The sequence below is a fragment of the Aspergillus alliaceus genome (genome assembly GCF_009176365.1).
Source record: "Aspergillus alliaceus strain CBS 536.65 unplaced genomic scaffold BDW43scaffold_5, whole genome shotgun sequence".
Classification (NCBI taxonomy): domain Eukaryota; kingdom Fungi; phylum Ascomycota; class Eurotiomycetes; order Eurotiales; family Aspergillaceae; genus Aspergillus; species Aspergillus alliaceus.
In genome coordinates, this window is record NW_022474688.1 from 561,436 (window position 1) to 580,248 (window position 18,813).

Here is an 18,813-nt window from a genome sequence, read left to right on the forward strand (position 1 = left end):
ACCACCATAGCCATCTTATATTTAGAAGTTTGACAGGCAATGGACTGGCCTAGAACCCAATAGCGAGTAAAGTGTGGAATGATACAATTCCAGTATGAGGGCTATACAGGAATCGCCAGGCAGTGTTTGATACTCTCAGAGATGGTGGCGAATGGTCGTATGCAAGAATTGCTTTATCTGAATCAACTGTGCTGTTTCCTTTTATTTTCTATGTCTTTTGTTCTCCTCTGTTTCTTCGATCCCAAGCACTAGCCAATACTAGTTAGTTATTTGCGTAGAAGTAATCGTGGGGTATATTGCTTACTTTCACGACGGGCTTCCGAGGAGTGGAGTATCTGCAGATGAAGTTCAAAGAGATGGAGTCACTGACAATCATGACTTCCTGGTTAACTTGAACTCTTTGGTCCTATGAGAAGGGAATCTATCCTTATTGTATGTCTGTGAATTCAATGACCAGGCTCTATACTGCTGCGTTCCCTTTGTTTCTGAACAGCTATGACAGTCTAAGCTTAGCGTACCATATACTGCAACGCCAATTGTCTCAAGAACGGTGAATACCATTGCATTTGTCCAATACATTTGCTTTAGAAGAGTTTCACCCAAGGCATTGCTATTCATGTAGTCACTTAAACCGCTCCATAAATTCCCTCAAGATGTCTATAAAAGCAGGTCTCCACCCGTAAGTCTTCTCTTTCGTTTCATACCACGTATACCAACATCGTCTTGGTTTACCAAAGGAATCAACAACTCATAGGTATCACAGGAACTTCAAGATGTCCACAGGTATCACCCAGTGCCAGCGTGAGCCCTCAACCTATCACCATGTTGATCCCTTCTGACAAACCTCCCAGATACCGCACCCCCCACGGACCGCTTCCACACTTGCCCTCACCCACACCACTCACCATACTCTGAGGTCAACCTCCCACCCCTCCTCTTCCGCATGGACGCACCCATCGAGCAAGACCTCCCGGAGGTACCCGTCCTGGTCGAGAGCGACGAAGTCGCCTTAGATCACGAAGGCAAACCGATCCGCGACTTCCCATTCCTCCCGCGGTACATCACATGCAGCCCCGTCGGCTGGCTCCTCGAGTACTGGATGCGTAGTGATAATCGCCTGGCCTACCGCGATATCCGCGCCCGCATGGCCTGTCCTGTTCGGCTCAAGCCCGCCGAAAACGCGCTGAACATGCGTCGAGAACGCGATGGTCGTCGCCCCCTCCACTTGTCCTGCTGGACTAATCGTCGCGGAACACCAGGCCGTATTAACAAAATCGATATCGAGCGTGTTGAGCACTGGTCGATAGATCAGGCTCGCTTCAACACGACTATGAATATCGTGTATGCGGACGGTGGGAGTGGTGCGCCTTTGTGCCTTGCTGATCGGGCGCTGGCTTCGCACAGCCCCACGAACTATCCGTTGGACTTTTTCCTCACGCAGGGCAGAGGGGAAATCCCGAGTGAGCGCGTCTGGGCCTCTCAGAATATTTTCTTTAGGCTTTCTGAGCGCGCGAATGAGTTGGGGCTTGGGTCTTGGAAAGAGTTGCCGGAGGAATGGCCTGATACATTCAGGCATAATGTTAATCGGTGAGGTTGGTTGGTTGTGATACGGGGAGTTGGTATGTTTGATTGGTGGTTCTGCTATTGGGTGATTCTGCCTCAGGCTGCTGCTGCTCGATGGAGGATCTATTTATGAGGGGGTTTGGGAGGCTTTAAATACCTTTGGTGTGGGTGAGTAAAACCTGTTGCAGTATGGTCTACTTTCTACGCCACAAGGGATTACTATAGGATAAAGAGATGTTGTCTGGTTGTATGATTAGTTGTCAACTAGCAGTGAATGATAACGGTATTCTCTCATGATATATTTCGCGTAAGCGAACGACAATATAGAATTCACTATAATAGCTCTAAATCGCACACTAGTCTACTTTACTAAAATTAATATAGAAGAATGCTGTCTAAACTGGAGAATCCAGTTGCAACCCCTCCCTCGTTAACATCGTTCGACTTAGTTCTCATCAGCCATCCGCCTTGCTCGTTGTGAGAAATCTTTCCACCCGCCTGATCCCACAGAATAGTTCCGTAGACACCCAGTTCTCCGATGACATTACCACTGAGGACCTCGCCATCGCTTCTCAAGGCTACATTCTTCGCCTCAGGGGGTGGTCTAATCAGTTCCATAAGAATCCAACGCTTCCATTCGCTTTCGGGGATAGAGCGCAAGAAATCAGGAATGGTTTCCTTGTAGATGTTGTTGCCGCCTCCCTCACGCTGGGGCTTCAAAACATGGTTCATGGCTGTTTCGATATTCAACGCAAGGTCCCTTCCACGCCCACTAGAGGATAGATCATACTGAGGTGCAAAGGTTGCCCGAATCCGTGCAACAGTAGCCGGGTCGGTGTCAGATAAGAAGCTTGCAAGGTGATCTGGGCCCGTGGTTTCAGCCAGAACCTGTTGTACAACTTTACAACCGGACAGCTGGTTCAGGACGGTTGGACATTTGATCGCCGCAGAACGCTCGACGTGAGTCCGTGCTTCCCAATCACGCTCCGACTTGTAGTCGCTCGGTGCGTAAAAGCAGCGAAGATAAGCTGTCGTGACCTCGAATTGCGTATCTGGGGAGTGAGGCGGCGAGTATATAAGAGGTCGTGACGGATTAGAGTTGGGGATCGATGTGTGGTCCAGGATCTCGGAGCTAATCAGACGGAAGACGGGTATCTTGTGAACTTTTGTCAATTGCCTAAAAAGCGCCAACTGATCGAATGTATTTCTCTCATTCTCTTGAACCAAGAATAAAACACACGTGGGAAGAGTTGGTGTTGCCTTCGATGGCCCATAAGCATTGTGTGCCGCAGCCAACCCTGCAGAAAGAGTCTCCACAGCTGTATTTTCAGGTGGCACATTCGAATTGAACAATGGGTGAGATGGATAGGCAATCGGACAACCGGGGGGGGAATTAAGAAGTTCGGTGTGCAACGACGTCACAAGAGATGACAAGCCTCCGAATGACGATGAAATGGTGTTGAATTCCACCTGCTTCAAGGACGGAGTTGTCGAGTGAGGCGGCGCATTAACCATGTAATCCGATCGATAGAGTCCGAGCGATAAAGTTTGGGCATATCCCTCTTTCTTGACTGAAAGATGAACTTTCCACAAGTGTGAAATGAAGTCGTCCACGTCAATGAGACTACAGATGCACAATTTAGTTTTGGTTGTTCTTTGGTGCATAGACGGGCATTCCAATCAAGTAAACATGATCGCTCAACAATTATGGATTAGGAAATGTCTTACTCTTCCATGATCTTGCCAATCCATTCTTCGTTACATGTTATCGCAGCATAGAGCCGATTATATACAGTTTGCAAAGCTTTCGCCTCCTCGAAGCAGGTTTTCGGAAAAGGGCTGGGAAAGAGAGTTACTGGGGCATTCGTCGCGAGGACTCCAGAGGGATCAATTTCCTTTGGGACCAAGGTAGGTGCAGGGCGAACCAGTAGACCATTCTGCGTGGCCCAATCTTTGATGGTTGCCACCAAGTATTCCTTCTGTGCGGGGTTCAACGGAGGAGGGTAATTGGTGTAAATTTGGTCTCCCATGGTTAATAAACAGCTGACGAACAACACATAAGATTGCAAAAATAGGTGTGTCGCAAGGTTAATTGAATTAGAGAAGATTAAAGCCCGCCCACGTTGAAGAGAAAGTGTGAGTGGATTTGATCAATGGAAAGTGCGGGGCTCGACTTTTGCTTATCAATTCAGTTTATCGTGGGAGGCCCCGAGACACCGCTCGATACACCGCCTCATTGACTGGCAGAGCTTACACCTTTTACTGTAGATCGTTTACCCTTTATCCTCTCCAGGACAACGTGTACTCGACGCGTTGCACGTGTCATATCGCATAAAGCTACTTGTTCGATCTAGAAGCATTAGGATACAGACGATATGAGATCGTTGGTGTGATCTGAGGATTTTCTACATTGCGGCGGGCTGAGAGTCTTCACCCGTGCGGTGAGATCTACACTCTTCGGAATTATTTTGTTGCATTGAGCGCTAAGGGTGCGAGCCGGACAGACATTATGGCTCCAGATGGAAAAGATCCCATCGACTGGTCCGTTGATGAAGTAGTAGAGTTCCTTTGCCATAATCCACAAACACCATGGTCTCAATCGGTTTCTGGAGCCCCTCGGCCTGACCCTATCTCCTTTGAGGCTGCACTTCGCGACAACCTGATCACTGGAGAAGTGCTTCTGAGTGATGTTGACAAAAGCGCATTACGGGACGACCTAGGTCTCAGGGCTCTCGGTCATAGAAGTTCTATGCTGTCGGCAATCCGGTATCTTCAAGGCCATTCGACGAAATATCAGCTCTCTAACAACCACATTAATTCCCCTGAGCACCATCATGCCTCTCTGTCCTCGATTCATTCGGCACTTATCACTCCAAAAGCTGTTGAACATGTCACTACCCCCGTTCACCGCGGTTCCATAGCCTTGGAAGCGGTCCGGCAGCGTACTAGCATGACACCTTGTGTTTCTACGGCGGCGAACAAAAGCATAGTAACTCTAGCTGACGCCCCTAAATCTAGCAGACTTATAGCACCTCCAAGTACTCCCCAAGATACTCCTCGTGCTGAAAATTCCAGAACAAGGATAGACGGCCTTGGCTCCGTTGAGCATGTTCGCTCACATGAGCAGGTTTTCGTTGATGTACATGGAAGGACACGGCGAAGATTAAACCTCACTGCTGTGGCTGAAAACCGTCTTGATAGCGAGCGTGCGCCGAAAAAGTTACAAGCCAAGGAATGGTATATGGGTCCGGGGAAGATCACACCTTCCCAGGTGTTCTATACTCCTGACCCAGATCAAGACGATCAGTCTTTCGCAATGATCGGAACCGGCTTACCCACTGCGCAGCGCCTATTTGTGAACAGATCCCTCAATTATTTCCAGAAACAAAGACCCATACAGCTGGACTCTAGCAATGGTTACACCCGCTCGGCCATAGTACCATATGATATGTCCATTGTCAAAAGCGGCAAAAAGCTTTTCACTTTGTATACTGCTAAAAACGGAAAGGTCTCTGTTAGCACCGAAGATATAGAAGACTGGCCTCAATTAAATCCAATACAATCTGTCTCTGAAGGGGCAAAAACTTCTAAGATATTAGAACCTTCCGACACTTTCTCTTACCTTCTCCAACGGTACCCAGTCGAAGATGAAAGTCAGGATGCTTTCCCCTTGTATGGAGACTCAGGATCCGAGGGCGAATTTGACGAAGAGACCTGGCAAGAAATTGAGAACGAACGCCAAGGGTTGCCTCAGAAACCCTCGAAACTTACGCCCACGGAGGTAGAATCGATCATTCGAGATTGTGTCTGTCATTATGAGAACAAATGGCAAGAGGTTGGCCTGCCAAAGGAGAAACATAAGGCACGTAAGCTCTGGTTGAGAGCTAAGAAGGGGAAATATACCAACCAGGGGATCAAAGAATCCACCCAAGCAATCACATCTCTAGACAAGCGTCTTCGAAAACTACAAAAGGCAGTTTGTGAGAGTGAATATGCAACAAGGTTAGAGTTAGAAACACAGTGTCAAAGTATGGAGCAGACTGTGATGGACATTCAACAACAAAGGTGGCGTATTTCCATCTTGGAGCAAGAAAAATGTCCTTCAAAGACCTCTCCTCCTCCTAAGCCTCCATCCACACAAAGACCGAAACATGATACTGGGGACGAAGAATCCTTGTACTCAGAGCCAGGCGACATGTCTGGTGATTCTATGGATGACTTCATTGACAGGTCTGATATTGAGGACCAAATTAATGGGTTTGATATTGATACCGCAACTCGAACGTCGCCGACGTCTGACAGCGACGATGGCATTATCAGCCCTTCTAATATGAAGCGAAAGGCAAGGGCGAGGAAACTTCCTTTTCAGCAATCAAGCTCTCCTTCTCCGCTTCCCCTTAAAAGGAACGATGCACCCCCAGAATGCATTGATCTCACAAGAGACTCCCCAGCACCTGATAACGAGGAGTACGCAATCAATAACGAGGAGTACGCAATCAAAACACCTCCATTGAATCCAGTGCCGCGTGCGATAACACAACCATTTGTCGATCCGATAAAATCCAAGAAGAGTCTTTCTATCTCCCCCGAACCTTACCTCGGCCCAAGAGTGGTAGTCCAGATTCCAGTTGACAAAGAAAAGCATTCAAGACTATTCAAAACTAGAAAGCAGCAAAGTCTCCCTGACGCACATGGCGTTGACAACCTCCTGTCAGTGCCTTGGGGTTTGCTTGAAAAGCGACAGGACCGTTCCGGGCTATTAGCAAAACTGATTGCATCCCTTTCTAATGAGGAACGAAAGAATCTAGTGAAGACAATTCCTAGATATTCTAGTTCGGACCTGCAAGAGCTCACCGAAGCTGGACTCAAGCTTTTGCTTAATAATCAAGAAATGCTTCCAGATCTCGATGCGGCTGAAAATAAGGTGATTATGCGCATTATCTCCATGTATATCTCCTGGGTAAATTGTACCCACTTATCCTCGGAAGGGATCCAGAAGAGTCTTGCACTCAAGACTCAATCCGAAATGAGCAACTATATGAGGTATTACAACGAGCTTTGCACCCAACTCAATTGTCACCGTAAGAGAGGACCTAAGAAGCTTCTTGCTAGTGCAAAAGAAGCGACTCCAGACCTTGAGGATACCCCTCACAAAAAACGCAAGAGAGAGGTTAAAGAAAGTCAGAATGCAAAAAAGAGCCAGCAAAGCGCGCAGCTTCGTGTCAAGCTCCAGGAGAAGCAGAGAAAGAAACTTGAACGGAAAATGGGCAGCATGAATACCGATCCTACGCGTCAGGCAGTTAGCTTCGGAAATCCTGTTATTTATCTGGACCCTCATATTGGCCTGCGCGTTAAGCCACATCAACTGAATGGTATTCAATTTATGTGGCGGGAGTTGATAGAAGATGAGAAAAAGCAAGGTTGCCTACTCGCTCACACAATGGGCCTAGGGAAAACAATGCAGGTTATATCTCTCCTTGCAACTATATCTGCGGCAGCATCTTCAGATGAAATCAGGGTACGCCAACAGGTCCCCGCAGCTTTCCATAGATCCCAAACATTGATCCTCTGCCCATCATCCTTGATTGAAAACTGGTATGAAGAGTTCCTTATGTGGGCTCCAGAGCGATCTGGCATCGGAACCTTAAGGAAAATCACAAGTTCCGCTACGATGCTCGAGAGGCTACGGGAGGTGTCCGAGTGGGATGACGAAGGTGGAGTACTCATCATGAGCTATGACTTATTCCGAACGTGGATTCTCAACAAAGAGACAAAACAAAGGGGAAAGCCTTTGAATGATACTGATTATCAGAACATCAGACAATCTCTCCTCGAAGGCCCTAACATCATTATTGCGGACGAGGCCCACAAAATGAAAAACTCATCCACTGGCATCTCACAGGCAGCCATGCAGTTCCGCTCTAAAAGTCGCATTGCCCTAACTGGGTCGCCTCTTGCAAACAATCTTGTTGATTACTACGCCATGGTCAACTGGATTGCGGAGGGCTATCTCGGCGACTTTGTGGAGTTTAAGGCAAAGTTTGTAGAGCCTATAACAGAGGGTCTATATGTGGACAGTACTTACACAGAGAGGAGAAGGTCTTTGGTGAAACTCCAGGTCCTCAAAGAGATCCTTGCCCCAAAGATTAATCGCGCCGATATCTCTGTGCTTGCTGGTAGTCTACCGACCAAAGTTGAGTTCGTCATAACGATCCCCTTGACGAACCTACAGAAACAAGCATATGATTCGTATGTAGGGACTATCCTAAAAGATAAAGGAGCTTTCGGAACTGCACAATTATGGTCCTGGCTTGCGATTCTGAGTCTATGTTGCAATCACCCGTCGTGTTTCAGGGACAAATTATTAAGCCGAGCAAGTGATGCACAGAAAGTAAATAAGAAGCTGGAGGAGATGGACATGATCCCCGGAGATGAGCCTATCATGCAAGCAGGCCTACCAAATTCAGAAAAGCTTGTTTATGAGCAAGAACAAATTTTTGCTACTGTCCCTGATATTAGAGCCTTGGAAATGTCTCATCGAGCGCGGATCTTGAACCTGATAATTGACGAGTCTATTAAGGCCGGTGACAAGGTCTTGGTATTCTCGCACAGTATCCCAACACTCGACTACATCGAGTTTATTCTTGAATCGACCAATCGAAAGTACTCTCGGCTAGATGGACGAACTCCCGTCATTACTCGACAAGATGCGACGAAGAGGTTTAATAGTGGTTATGAGCAGCAAGTGTATTTAATCTCAACTCGCGCAGGAGGACTTGGTTTAAACATCCCTGGAGCCAATCGTGTCATCATATTCGATTTCAAATTCAGCCCTGTCTGGGAAGAACAAGCCGTCGGGCGTGCTTATCGCCTGGGCCAGCAGAAACCGGTATTTGTTTATCGTTTCATTGCCGGCGGAACCTTCGAGGAGGTTATGTATAACAAGGCAGTCTTCAAAACCCAACTTGCTTTCCGTGTTGTCGATAAGAAGAATCCGGTTCGATGGGCATCGAAAACACTGGGTGAATATCTTTTCCCAGCTAAGTCAGTTCCTCAGGACGACGTCAGTGAGTACCTGGGGAGGGATCCGCAGGTTTTGGACAAGATCATCATGAGTGATATTGGCGAAGAGAAGTCGATCCGAAACATAGCCCTCACTGAAACATTCCAGAAGGAAGACAATGACAAGTTGACGGAGGAAGAAAGAGAAGGTGTCCAACAGCAGCTAAACGACGAGCGTCTCAAGCGCACCGATCCGGTGGCCTACCAGAAATTAATAATCGAAAGGCAAAGACAGGCTTTAGCTGCTACGCAAGCTCCGAATCAGACTTTACCGACATACATGCAACAAAGTCACTTGCCGCCCCAACCACATCCTTACTTGCTCGCCCCTCCAGTAGTTCCATCGAACGCTCACAATACCGGGCCTCCCGCTCTAGCACCAGATATGAGCGTTTACCAAGAGCCTTCCAGGCTACCCATCCCAGAAGCATTCGCAATGCCGATGACTGCTACATCGGAAGTTTACTCTTCTCGCCTTGCGCAAAGTGAGCTACCTACTGAATCTACCACTTCATACGCGCCTTTCAGACTCTCGCCTTCCAGATGCTTGGGACAGCCAGGTACTGAGATACCTGGACAAATAGATGGTTCCATCGACAACACATACGTCCAAGAGACAATCGCAGATAAGGCACATACCGAGCAGTTCCAATCATCATCAGATGAAGATCCTGGAGACAGATGCAGCCAGCAATGAGATGTTGCGAACGCCTAGATATTCCATTTTAAAATCAGCTTTGAGCCGTCTTATCTCCATATTGGTTGTAATCTTCACGGCCTTCTTCGGCGACATGCAAATTTTGTCAAAAACGATACCCTCTACTCATTATTAGACAATATTCCCTTCTTTTTCTGTGAATACCACCTTCCACACTTTGGTGAATTTTCCCTACATCTCTACGCAACCCCTTGTACAGTTATTTACGATCTGAATAAGCCAACGAGTCATGAACGCAAAGTACAGCTAATGAACTATTTCAAGCATGCGAAATGTAGATGCACTTATTCATTTACATGGTATTAGCCGTTTAGACCAATCGTTGTTAGAGTGTTAAACAAGATTTGTTCCCATTTTAACCTAGCCAACAGGTTAAATCTCATCTATTCAATCGATTCCGGTATTCCAACCAAACGGACAGATAGGATCTTTTTTTATACAAGAGAAACACAAAGGTAATAAGACATAGGCTCTTCAGACCGCGTAGCAGCTTACACATATTTGCACATAAATATACCCGAAAGTATCCATGACTATGGAACTGTAGAGAGAATCATAAGCCCACTAGAGAAACGAAAAAAGCTGAATAGAGAGTTGTACTTTTTCGTACACGATCAAGTAATGAGCTTCTCGAGATCAGCAACACGAGTCGCTCTGTCATCGACCTTTTTCTTGGAGGTCTCGCGGAAAGCGGCCGACATCAGCTTGCGTTTTGTTTCCTGAATGGCTAGGACACGATCTTCTATGCTGTCTTCCATGACAAGACGCCAGACGGTAGTTTCACGGGTTTGGCCGAGACGATAGACTCGGTCGACGGCTTGGTCTTCTATTGCCGGGGCCCACCAGCTATCGGCAAGAATGGCCTGATTAGCTGCGATTAGGTTCAAGCCAACGCTGCAAACGCTTAAACTTGCGAGGAGGACCTTGCAATTTGGATCGTGGGAGAATCTGTATGTTGAGTTGTCGCGAGCGCCCGAGCTCATTTTACCATCGATGCGGGCGAACCCGATTCCGTAGCGGTTGAGATGAGGCTCAACGAAGTTAAGGAATGAGGTCCATTGGCTAAACACAACTGTTTTAGTGCCGGGAGCTTGTCCTTGAGCTGTCAGAACTTTCATTAGAGCTTCAATCTTGCTGCTTGGGTTGTCGGGGTCAGCGACGATGGTTTCGGTGCTTTCGCCCATCTCAACCGCGGGTGTGACTAGGTTCGATGTATCCTTGATCTCAGCGCGACACATTGGACACTTGTGTTGTCTCTCGATTACTTGTTCGATGCAACCCTTGCAAAATGCGTGAGCGCAAGCTGTGATAACAGGCTGCTCTAGATTATCTAGACAGATGGGACATGTCTCTTGGCTCTCGATGCAGATTTGTAACATGTCTTGTAGAGCCTTGATGTTCTCCAGCGTCAATGGGACTATCTTATTCTCCTCCAACAGTTGTACAAGTTTTTCCACGCGGTCCTTGCAGAGCGCCCAATGGTTACAGACTTGTCGCAAGCGAAGGATCACTTCGAGGAGGTTTGAGTATGTGGTGTTGGACTTATCTTTAGACTTAAAATCAAGTAGCATGCCTCTTGCTTCGGACCTGTCATGACTATGAGCGAATGCCACGGACACATGTTTTCAGTTAATACATACTGAAACATATCATATTTCTCCTGCTCGTGGGGGTGGAACTTAATGCGTAGAACGCGAGATGTAAGGGGTGGCAGGCGTAAGTTTACAAACTCCATATCCTTCCTACGGCGTAAACAAATGGTACTCATGAGTGCCTGAAGAAGCAAACGAGCATTAGGGTCCTCAGACAGAAGCGGTCGGATCAGGACGCTATTGAAAACCGTCATGTCCTCCAGGCCACCGGAAAGCTTCAGGAAGCGAACTTGAGAATAAAGATCCTTGAGGGAGTTGACAATTGGTGTTCCAGTCAAGGTCCAGCGTGAGTCCGCCTGCAGGCTGCATGCAGCTAACGCACCTTTAGACCGTGGATTTCGGATCGTGTGCCCTTCATCAAGGACTACACGACGCCAGTGGACGGAGAAGATTCCTTGATTTGGAGGTACTTTGGTACCTGGGCTGTATTCCTTTGCAAGGGCGCCATAGCTAGTCACTACCACATCGTATTGGTTCAGATTAGCAGCCTCTTTCTTTCCGGTCCCATGGTAGACATGTACCCGTGGAGTAGACTCGCTGTGTGTATGGTCTAGTATTTGATTCTTCCAATTGCTCATCACTCCTACGGGAGCTACTATCAGAGTGGTTTTGGAAGAGCTTGGAGACTTGGGCGCGGAATTTGCCAGGATAAGAGATATGATTTGGATAGTCTTTCCGAGGCCCATGTCATCGGCCAGAATACCACCACTTGCAAGAGGTGGGGCTATCGATGTGGAGAAGTTCGTCGCAACGTTAGTGAATCTGATATTTTCTCTCTTCCAGAGTTGTACCACATCGGCAGACCCAGGAGCAGGGAGCGTGGGAGTTTCTTTCTCTATCATCCAAGCCAGTCCTTGGCGTTGATAAGGGAGTAAGTCGGTCGAAAGAGCCGCGGGACGATCTGCCATAGGCATATTTGACAGGTCTGCTTCACTCATGCCAAAGTCCTCCACCACTTGGCGAATATCCCGAGGATTAAACGTGCTGCTTTGGCCAATGATCTCTTCCAAACTGACTTCACCCTCAATGTTGCCCTCGCCAAGGGATAGATTGCTATACATGCTATTCGCCGCCTCCCATTTTTGTCCTTTGCCTTGCGCTAGCGCATGAGCTCCTTTTTCGGCCGCCTTCCGAGCCTTTTCGAGCTCTTTTTGCTGTCTAAGCTCCTCGCGCATCTTCTGCTTGAGTTCACTTAGGGGCAGCCTATCCTGCTCCATCTGACTTTTCAACTCCTCTCTCCTCATGGGGTCGCTTGTGCCAAACAAGCTCAGCATAATCGGACAATCAAAAGAGCCAATTACCCCAGTTAACATGCCATCAACAACCAAAGACCTCGCATCCTAGGAGGTAAATGTTCAGAATTCAAAGCACAGATCACAGTCAGTTTCAAAAAGAACGTACCATGTAGCTCGCCAACTTCGCCGCCATTTGTCGTGGAATATGACCAATTTGGGCCCCCATGACGTTCTCAACTTTAATAGCATTACGATCATATTGATTAGTTGGCTCCCGTCTCAAAATCACACGCTCTCCAGGGGTGGCATGCCCTCGATAGTAACGGACACCCACGATCTTAGTGTTTATTCGTCCGTAGAGTATCGAGCTACCGGACGAGGGATCATCGGCAGCTTGACTTTCCGGAACCAGATCCGCAGCCTGCGCGTCATCTTCTTCTTCGCCTGCAGATACCTGCGATGACTGGCTCAGGGGCACAAAGACAGTATTCTCCCCAAAGCGCTGTCCGTGACTGAAGCGGGGTGCCTTGGGAGTCGGATGCTGAGCCTCATCGTCGCTTTGCGTAAGGTGGACGTGCTCGGCACGTCGTTTTCCATTACGGGCGCCCATGGTGCTCTGTATGATGTACTCTTGAGGAGAAGTTTAAAGCAGGAAACATTTTATTGTTTGTATGACAGGGTAGATCCTCCTTATCCCGCTTTGGGACTAGTCGTGACGCGCTATGATGCGGTTCCACGTGATCTACGCACTGGAAAAGGAATAGCTGCTGCCATGTCTAATAGGATTAAAGATTTGATTGGAAGCAAGGAGGAAGTCATGCTCTCTATCAGTGAGTTCTAAGGATAGACACTAAATACTAAACACTATCTATACTATTTTGAAGGGAGAAACGATAGCCGCAGAGAAGAAATTCTATATCCATCAACAGATCACAATCATAACCTCTATTTGAATGACTCACGGGTGTTGACACGGTCAATGTCATATGGATTGGCATCATATGCAGTTTGAGAATTCACTCCCTCAGACCGACGAGACGCCTCTGATGCTATAGAGTGCACCCGTCCAAACTTGGCACCTGACGGAAGATCTTCCAATTGCGAGCTCACTGGGGTGGGCGCAGATGGAGAGTAATCCGTGTCTTTCGATTCATCCACAGCAGCATTCACGGATTTCTTCTCGGCGTCTGTCACTTGATGGGTATTGACAGACTGTTCCATTAACTTCTTCATAAAGGCATCTGATTGCGCTGCATACTTGCAGCGCGTCCTAATCACTGGGCCGTATTTGTAGAACAGGAAAGGAAACGGGACACATGCGACTGCGAGGAACGCGGGTATACTAGACGCCCAGTGCACGCCTAGATCATTATACATGTATGTTGTGAAGAGCGGGAAAACAGCCCCAAAAATTGAACGAAGAACGGAATTGGCAGCCAACACGGAGGCAGCAAAGATTGTATAGGCATCAATCAGGTAATTCATCAAACTGAGAAAGACCAGAACCATACCGAATCCGAATGGCGCGCCGGCTGCGATACTGGCCATAAAATGAATTGATGGGTAATTCGTCCAGGCAAACCAGAAAAGGCCAACTGGAATGGCAACCGAGGCAATCATGCATGGGGGCAACCGAGCCTCCGGGGGTGCAAAGCCATTATGTCGTGTCTGGGTATTAATATAACGCTTATTATCCCAGAGTGTGTAAGCCACTGCCACGAGCATTCCAACCATGATCCCCAGGAATGCCAATCCAGAAACACCTTGGTTCCATCCTCGCTGTCCTTGGTAGACAATAGGGAAAGCCGCAAACATCATATATAGGGTTCCATAAATGATGGCCATATAAATCGACAGCAAGAGCACAATTGGTTCGCGGAAAAGTAGGAGCCAAGGGCGAGAGAGTGCGATTTGGAAAGCTTCTTTGGGCGTTTTCTTTCCCTGGTCTACCTCGATTTTACTTCGGTACACTTTCCCGGTAACTTTAGATAGTTTCGCTGCCCGTCGTTGCAGAAGGACAGGGGCGTAGGTCTCTGGGACACAGATTGCCCCAATAATCCAGAGAGCACCTGAAAAGATGGCCAAGAATCCCATCACCCACTTCCAGCCGGCATTCATACCTAAGAAGCCCCCAATGATAGGCCCTAGCACCGGTCCTAAGAACGGGGCGGCCGCGAAGACGCTCATAGCTATACCACGCTGACTAGCCGGGAACATATCTGCAATCACTCCACCGGCGTTTGTCAGAGGGGACGATCCGAAAGAACCAGCGAAGAAGCGGAATATTATAAGAGACCAAATATTTTTTGAACCTGCACAGGCTGCATTGAACACAGTCAATCCACAATAGCTGCCGATGAAAAGATACTGTCGTCCGTATAGCTCACTCATGGGCGCCCAAAGTAAAGGACCGATGGCGAATCCCACAACGAATAAAGACACTCCCAGCGTTGCTACTTCTGTACCGCAGTGAAATTGTTCCATGATCTGGTCAACTCCACCGGTGTACGCAGAAGACACTAGCGATACCGCTAAGGTCGCCCAGGCCACCGTTATCGTGTAAAACCATTTCCATCTGTCCTGGAAGTTCATAGGATTTCGAGAATCATTGGGAATCCAGGTGACAAGATAAGGATCATCTTCAGTGCCGGAGCCAGCGTAAGGGTGGCTAACAACGTCCTCAGTCAGGATGCCTTGGTCAATAACGAGGCGCCAGTGCGGAATGCGAGTAGGCGTGACGGGCTCGCCCGAGTCTGCCATGCTCGTGGAATGAGAACTGAAGACCTAAACACACTTAAGGTGCAAGGAAGCGGTACTGTTTCTTCTCTTCCTTAGTTTATAATAATTCCCTTCGTTCAACCGTGCAAAATAATTGTGACCAAGCCAGGCACAATCAGGCCAAAGATCAAAGTAATTGTAAAAAGGTAGTTTAGTTAAACAGATCGAGTCCCACGTTGCTCGTCTGAGATGGGAATCAGGTAAAATTTAACCAAAATCAAGTGAGAGAAGGCCTAGGTCAGAATATATTAGAAGCTGAAAAATCGTAGACAAGCCAGAACCATGTCGACATGCATAATGTCAGGTCTTAAGTATAGGTACCCCAGCCGGTTGGGGGCTAACCTGGCTACACCTTCGGGACTATCGGCAATAGCGGGCATAGTGGCATCACAGTATGTCAGGCTTCGGCATAAGATTGTATGTCATTCGTAGCGAGCGACGGAAATCACCTTTCGATGGATGCTGGTGTGGGAGCGTTATGCAGCCGTTTTCAGCATAGCATAAAGCTTGCTGATAAATTGGGAATTTAACCTGATGATCCAACAAATCAAAACATGGGTCATGCATCCAATCAGAAGTGGTCCTCCGCGCCATAGTCTGGATTCGAAATGAGCGAAGGATCGAAGCGGATCGATCCGACAGAGTCGTCTTTCAGCGTGGGAGCAGTAGTCATGGCAGAACTGAGCATCAGAAGGATTTATCGATTAGTTCTATCTTACCCGGGCGGAGTATGCTTAGAAGCCTGTAGGCCTCTTTCCACAGGGACCGAATAATACTATCCATGACGATATTCGCAAACATTCTAAGGCAGGCCGAAAGGAGAAGTAGTCTCGAGGAACCTGGAAAGCAAGCATAGGTTGCTCACGTGGTCTTGAAGATCATGGGATCTTGATTCTGAGGTGACTAGAAGAAAAGAAATGCGAAAATTATCTGAACCCTAATTGTTTAGTGCTGATGTGATGCAGTCATGATTTATTTCATATATACGGAGGAACACAGTCTCATGTAATTATTCGGTAGTCTTTGTTACTAGTAGATAAACTCTTTAAGTTTCTCCAGTTTAGTGCTAAATACATGTCAAGGTGCAAGCTCGGGGAGGCGGGCTAGCAGAGCTAATACGCAGGCAGACTACAGGTCATGCTATATACAGGCAGATAAGGTGACCGACAAGGATTATTAGCCCTTATCTTCGTGATACCCCCAGGAACTTACGGACTGAATTATAGACTGGAGCAGCGTTATCTGTACACGATTGAAAACCGGTGGTAGTCACGTGAGTGACGGCAGAGAGTAAGCGAAAATTGCTCTGGGATCACTTAAGTGAGCCTGAGCAATCAGGGAGCGACCGGAGCACACACACGGAGCACTCACGTGCTGTCCACAAAAGCGGCGGCACCCGAATCGGGTAACAGGACCCAACTCGCAGCGAAACATATCATTTATACACTATCTTTCCTATTGAACAGCATGTGTTAAGCACTTATACACCGAAGACCCGATTGAGAACACTAGAATAAAGTATAATTTACAAATGAATGACCATATTTTGTGTATGTAGGCGAGCACTACGAAGATCAAAGACATACAATAAAACATAAAACACCTAAATTACTCTCTGCCAGGAGAGAAAGCAGTCCGGGACTCGATAAAGGCAGTAAATCAAGAAGTGAAAGGTTTGGCAAGGATATGTCGTCAACCCGCTCTATCATTCGCTCCTCTGCATCGTGGGGAACGATTCACCGGTCATACCGCATACCTCAGTTTTCTCGAACAACGCACTTGCAGTGATCTCAAGGTCCTTCCGGCAAATTGCTGACCGAACATTATCCAGATCTTCTCCCACGTGAGTCCCTCTTTCACTGATTCCCGCAGGTGATCGTCTTCGACTGTAGAATAAGGCTAAATCTTGTAAGACACAGGAAAGGAAAGGAATGCCTCGGCTCTAGCCCTTGCCCTTGTGCCGGGACCGTATGTTGTCTTAGTTCCAGTTTCCAAAGCAGCGCTTGCCAATCTCTTTTGACTAGCAGGATTGGGGCAGGTCCTCACGGTGTAATACTAGATGCTAGGCTGAAGAGGCTGTTGCTCAGCCGACTGAAGAGAGAAGGGGTCAGACTTCAATCGTGTTACATCTAACATGCATCCCTCGCCTTTATTAAGTGCATGATTCGTGTGACTGGCAATATCATTGTCACTGACGGGGCTTTTGGAGGAAGACGAATCTGCCTCGAAAACCTTAAGAGGTAGCTGAGTTGCTAACGACGTGAAGTACTCTGTCATTCCCGCACCGCGGAGTGACCGACGATTGACGACTTCCTACATCGCCATTCTTCTGTGTCTAGAAGAACAGAGTGTCTGGATAGGGTAAATTGTCAACATCTTTCAATATTGCTTATATCGCCAAGGTCGCCCTGAAGTTCTTGGGTGGTAATTAAAAAGCTTACTGCTAAGCAAGGCCTCCTTGATAACAAGGCTAGATATACCCGTATATATCTTCACTGGATGGTAGAATGATGTTCTCTATCTTTGAAGCTAATTCGAAGGAGTAATCAAACGTTTCTCGCAGAGGGTAATAGAAAACGATATGCAGATTTGGCGGCGCCCTATCCTGAGAGCGCGAGAGCACAACGGATGTTAATGGGGCAGCTGGCCATTGGTCGTCAGTGACGCTGGCTTTATTTGAGGTCTACTGTGCCATTGTCGTTTAGGGCGCTCATGATATTTTACCTTAGTGGAATGCAGTCGACGCTACAAAGGGCTACGACTGTGAGCGGCCAATTCGACAACCAGTGATCTGAGACATGACCGTGAAAACCCCAGTAATGTCTTTATTGTTATTGAGGGTGCATCAGGAATTACCATACTTTACAGAACTGTTCAACCGTTGCCCTTCATTGGGGTGTACAGAATAAATACCCCAACCTATATCTGAGCAACTTGGTCAAATCGCCATCTCCTAACTGCTTAGCAAAAGGAAAACGGTGCGAATATTACCACTTACATTAACACTACTATATCGTGGAACTAGTGAAGTACTTCTACTCTTTCATAGATCAAGGGTGTCCAGAAAAATTGCTTCACTCAGCCTCTATATTACGTATGTCTCTTGAAAAAGTCAGTTGTAGTTTAGGCACAGAGGATCCTGGGTTGAATACAGTGATATGTATGCACATCCAGATTGACAGATGCAATGTTTCGTCTGGATTAAGAGGGATATCACTATGAATTAGGCAGAGCGGATCCGCATTGTCCAATAGCATGTCACATCGTGTTTAATAATTAGCTTTCTGCTTGCCATATACTATACATAAAAACACCGAGAGTATGTCAATCTGATATGCAAACCACTGTCTCTCTAAGAAAAAAAGGTCATTCCCACCTTTTATGGTGCTATAAAAAGACGATCCAATATCGTATAGCTAAACCGTTCAGACTCTTTCAATTTCCCCGCGACACAGGCATTAATTTTTACAGGGAGATATTACCAGTATCTTGTTCTGCTGCATGACTGCTGTTTGTATATTGTCTTTCTCGCATATACTCCTCCAGTTCCGGAGATCCTTGGTGCATATGTTCTTCACGTTTTGATAGGTTCTTGTCCATGCTAGGCACACGGGCGCATGAATGGGCCTTTAAGCATGGTAGGTCGCAAACCTTTAAGTTGTGGTACTTACATTAGTACTGTATTGAGGTTTTAAGGCTCTTGAAAGCTGAAGTGACCCACGACTGAAGAGGAGATTCCTCCACCTGTAAAATCGAAAAAGTTGAGATAAGTTCAATTTTAATTGCTTAGAGTATACTCTTTGGT

The 18,813-nt window shown here is 47.2% G+C and overlaps 6 protein-coding genes across 6 annotated transcripts; 2 read left to right on the forward strand and 4 right to left on the reverse strand.

Moving 5' to 3' along the window:
• Positions 1-931: 931 nt before the first annotated feature.
• On the forward strand, positions 932-1,594 carry BDW43DRAFT_263860 (uncharacterized protein; the record flags this gene model as incomplete). Its single annotated transcript, XM_032040604.1, has 1 exon — positions 932-1,594. Exon 1 carries the CDS (start codon positions 944-946, stop codon positions 1,589-1,591), a length of 648 nt encoding a protein of 215 aa, XP_031904483.1. The 5' UTR covers positions 932-943.
• A 228-nt stretch (positions 1,595-1,822) lies between these two features.
• On the reverse strand, positions 1,823-3,695 carry BDW43DRAFT_263861 (glutathione synthase). The gene is made up of 2 exons (XM_032040605.1): positions 3,292-3,695; positions 1,823-3,187 (listed from the first exon to the last, which is right to left on the reverse strand). The coding sequence occupies exons 1-2, from the start codon at positions 3,591-3,593 to the stop codon at positions 1,939-1,941; spliced, it is 1,551 nt and encodes a 516-aa protein (XP_031904484.1). The 5' UTR covers positions 3,594-3,695; the 3' UTR covers positions 1,823-1,938.
• Positions 3,696-4,072: 377 nt separating this feature from the next.
• BDW43DRAFT_307166 (putative SNF2 family helicase/ATPase) lies at positions 4,073-9,322 on the forward strand (the record flags this gene model as incomplete). Its single annotated transcript, XM_032046191.1, has 1 exon — positions 4,073-9,322. One exon carries the CDS (start codon positions 4,073-4,075, stop codon positions 9,320-9,322), a length of 5,250 nt encoding a protein of 1,749 aa, XP_031904485.1.
• A 493-nt stretch (positions 9,323-9,815) lies between these two features.
• On the reverse strand, positions 9,816-12,840 carry BDW43DRAFT_321957 (SNF2 family N-terminal domain-containing protein; the record flags this gene model as incomplete). The annotated part of the gene is made up of 3 exons (XM_032049452.1): positions 9,816-10,930; positions 10,984-12,335; positions 12,397-12,840. 3 exons carry the CDS (start codon positions 12,838-12,840, stop codon positions 9,958-9,960), a joined length of 2,769 nt encoding a protein of 922 aa, XP_031904486.1. The 3' UTR covers positions 9,816-9,957.
• A 187-nt stretch (positions 12,841-13,027) lies between these two features.
• Positions 13,028-15,192, reverse strand: BDW43DRAFT_181201 (MFS transporter). The gene has a single exon (XM_032038874.1). It carries the CDS (start codon positions 14,988-14,990, stop codon positions 13,176-13,178), a length of 1,815 nt encoding a protein of 604 aa, XP_031904487.1. The 5' UTR covers positions 14,991-15,192; the 3' UTR covers positions 13,028-13,175.
• Positions 15,193-16,956: 1,764 nt separating this feature from the next.
• Positions 16,957-17,296, reverse strand: BDW43DRAFT_263869 (uncharacterized protein). Its single transcript, XM_032040606.1, has one exon. The coding sequence runs from the start codon at positions 17,283-17,285 to the stop codon at positions 17,064-17,066; it is 222 nt and encodes a 73-aa protein (XP_031904488.1). The 5' UTR covers positions 17,286-17,296; the 3' UTR covers positions 16,957-17,063.
• Between the last annotated feature and the right edge of the window lie 1,517 nt (positions 17,297-18,813).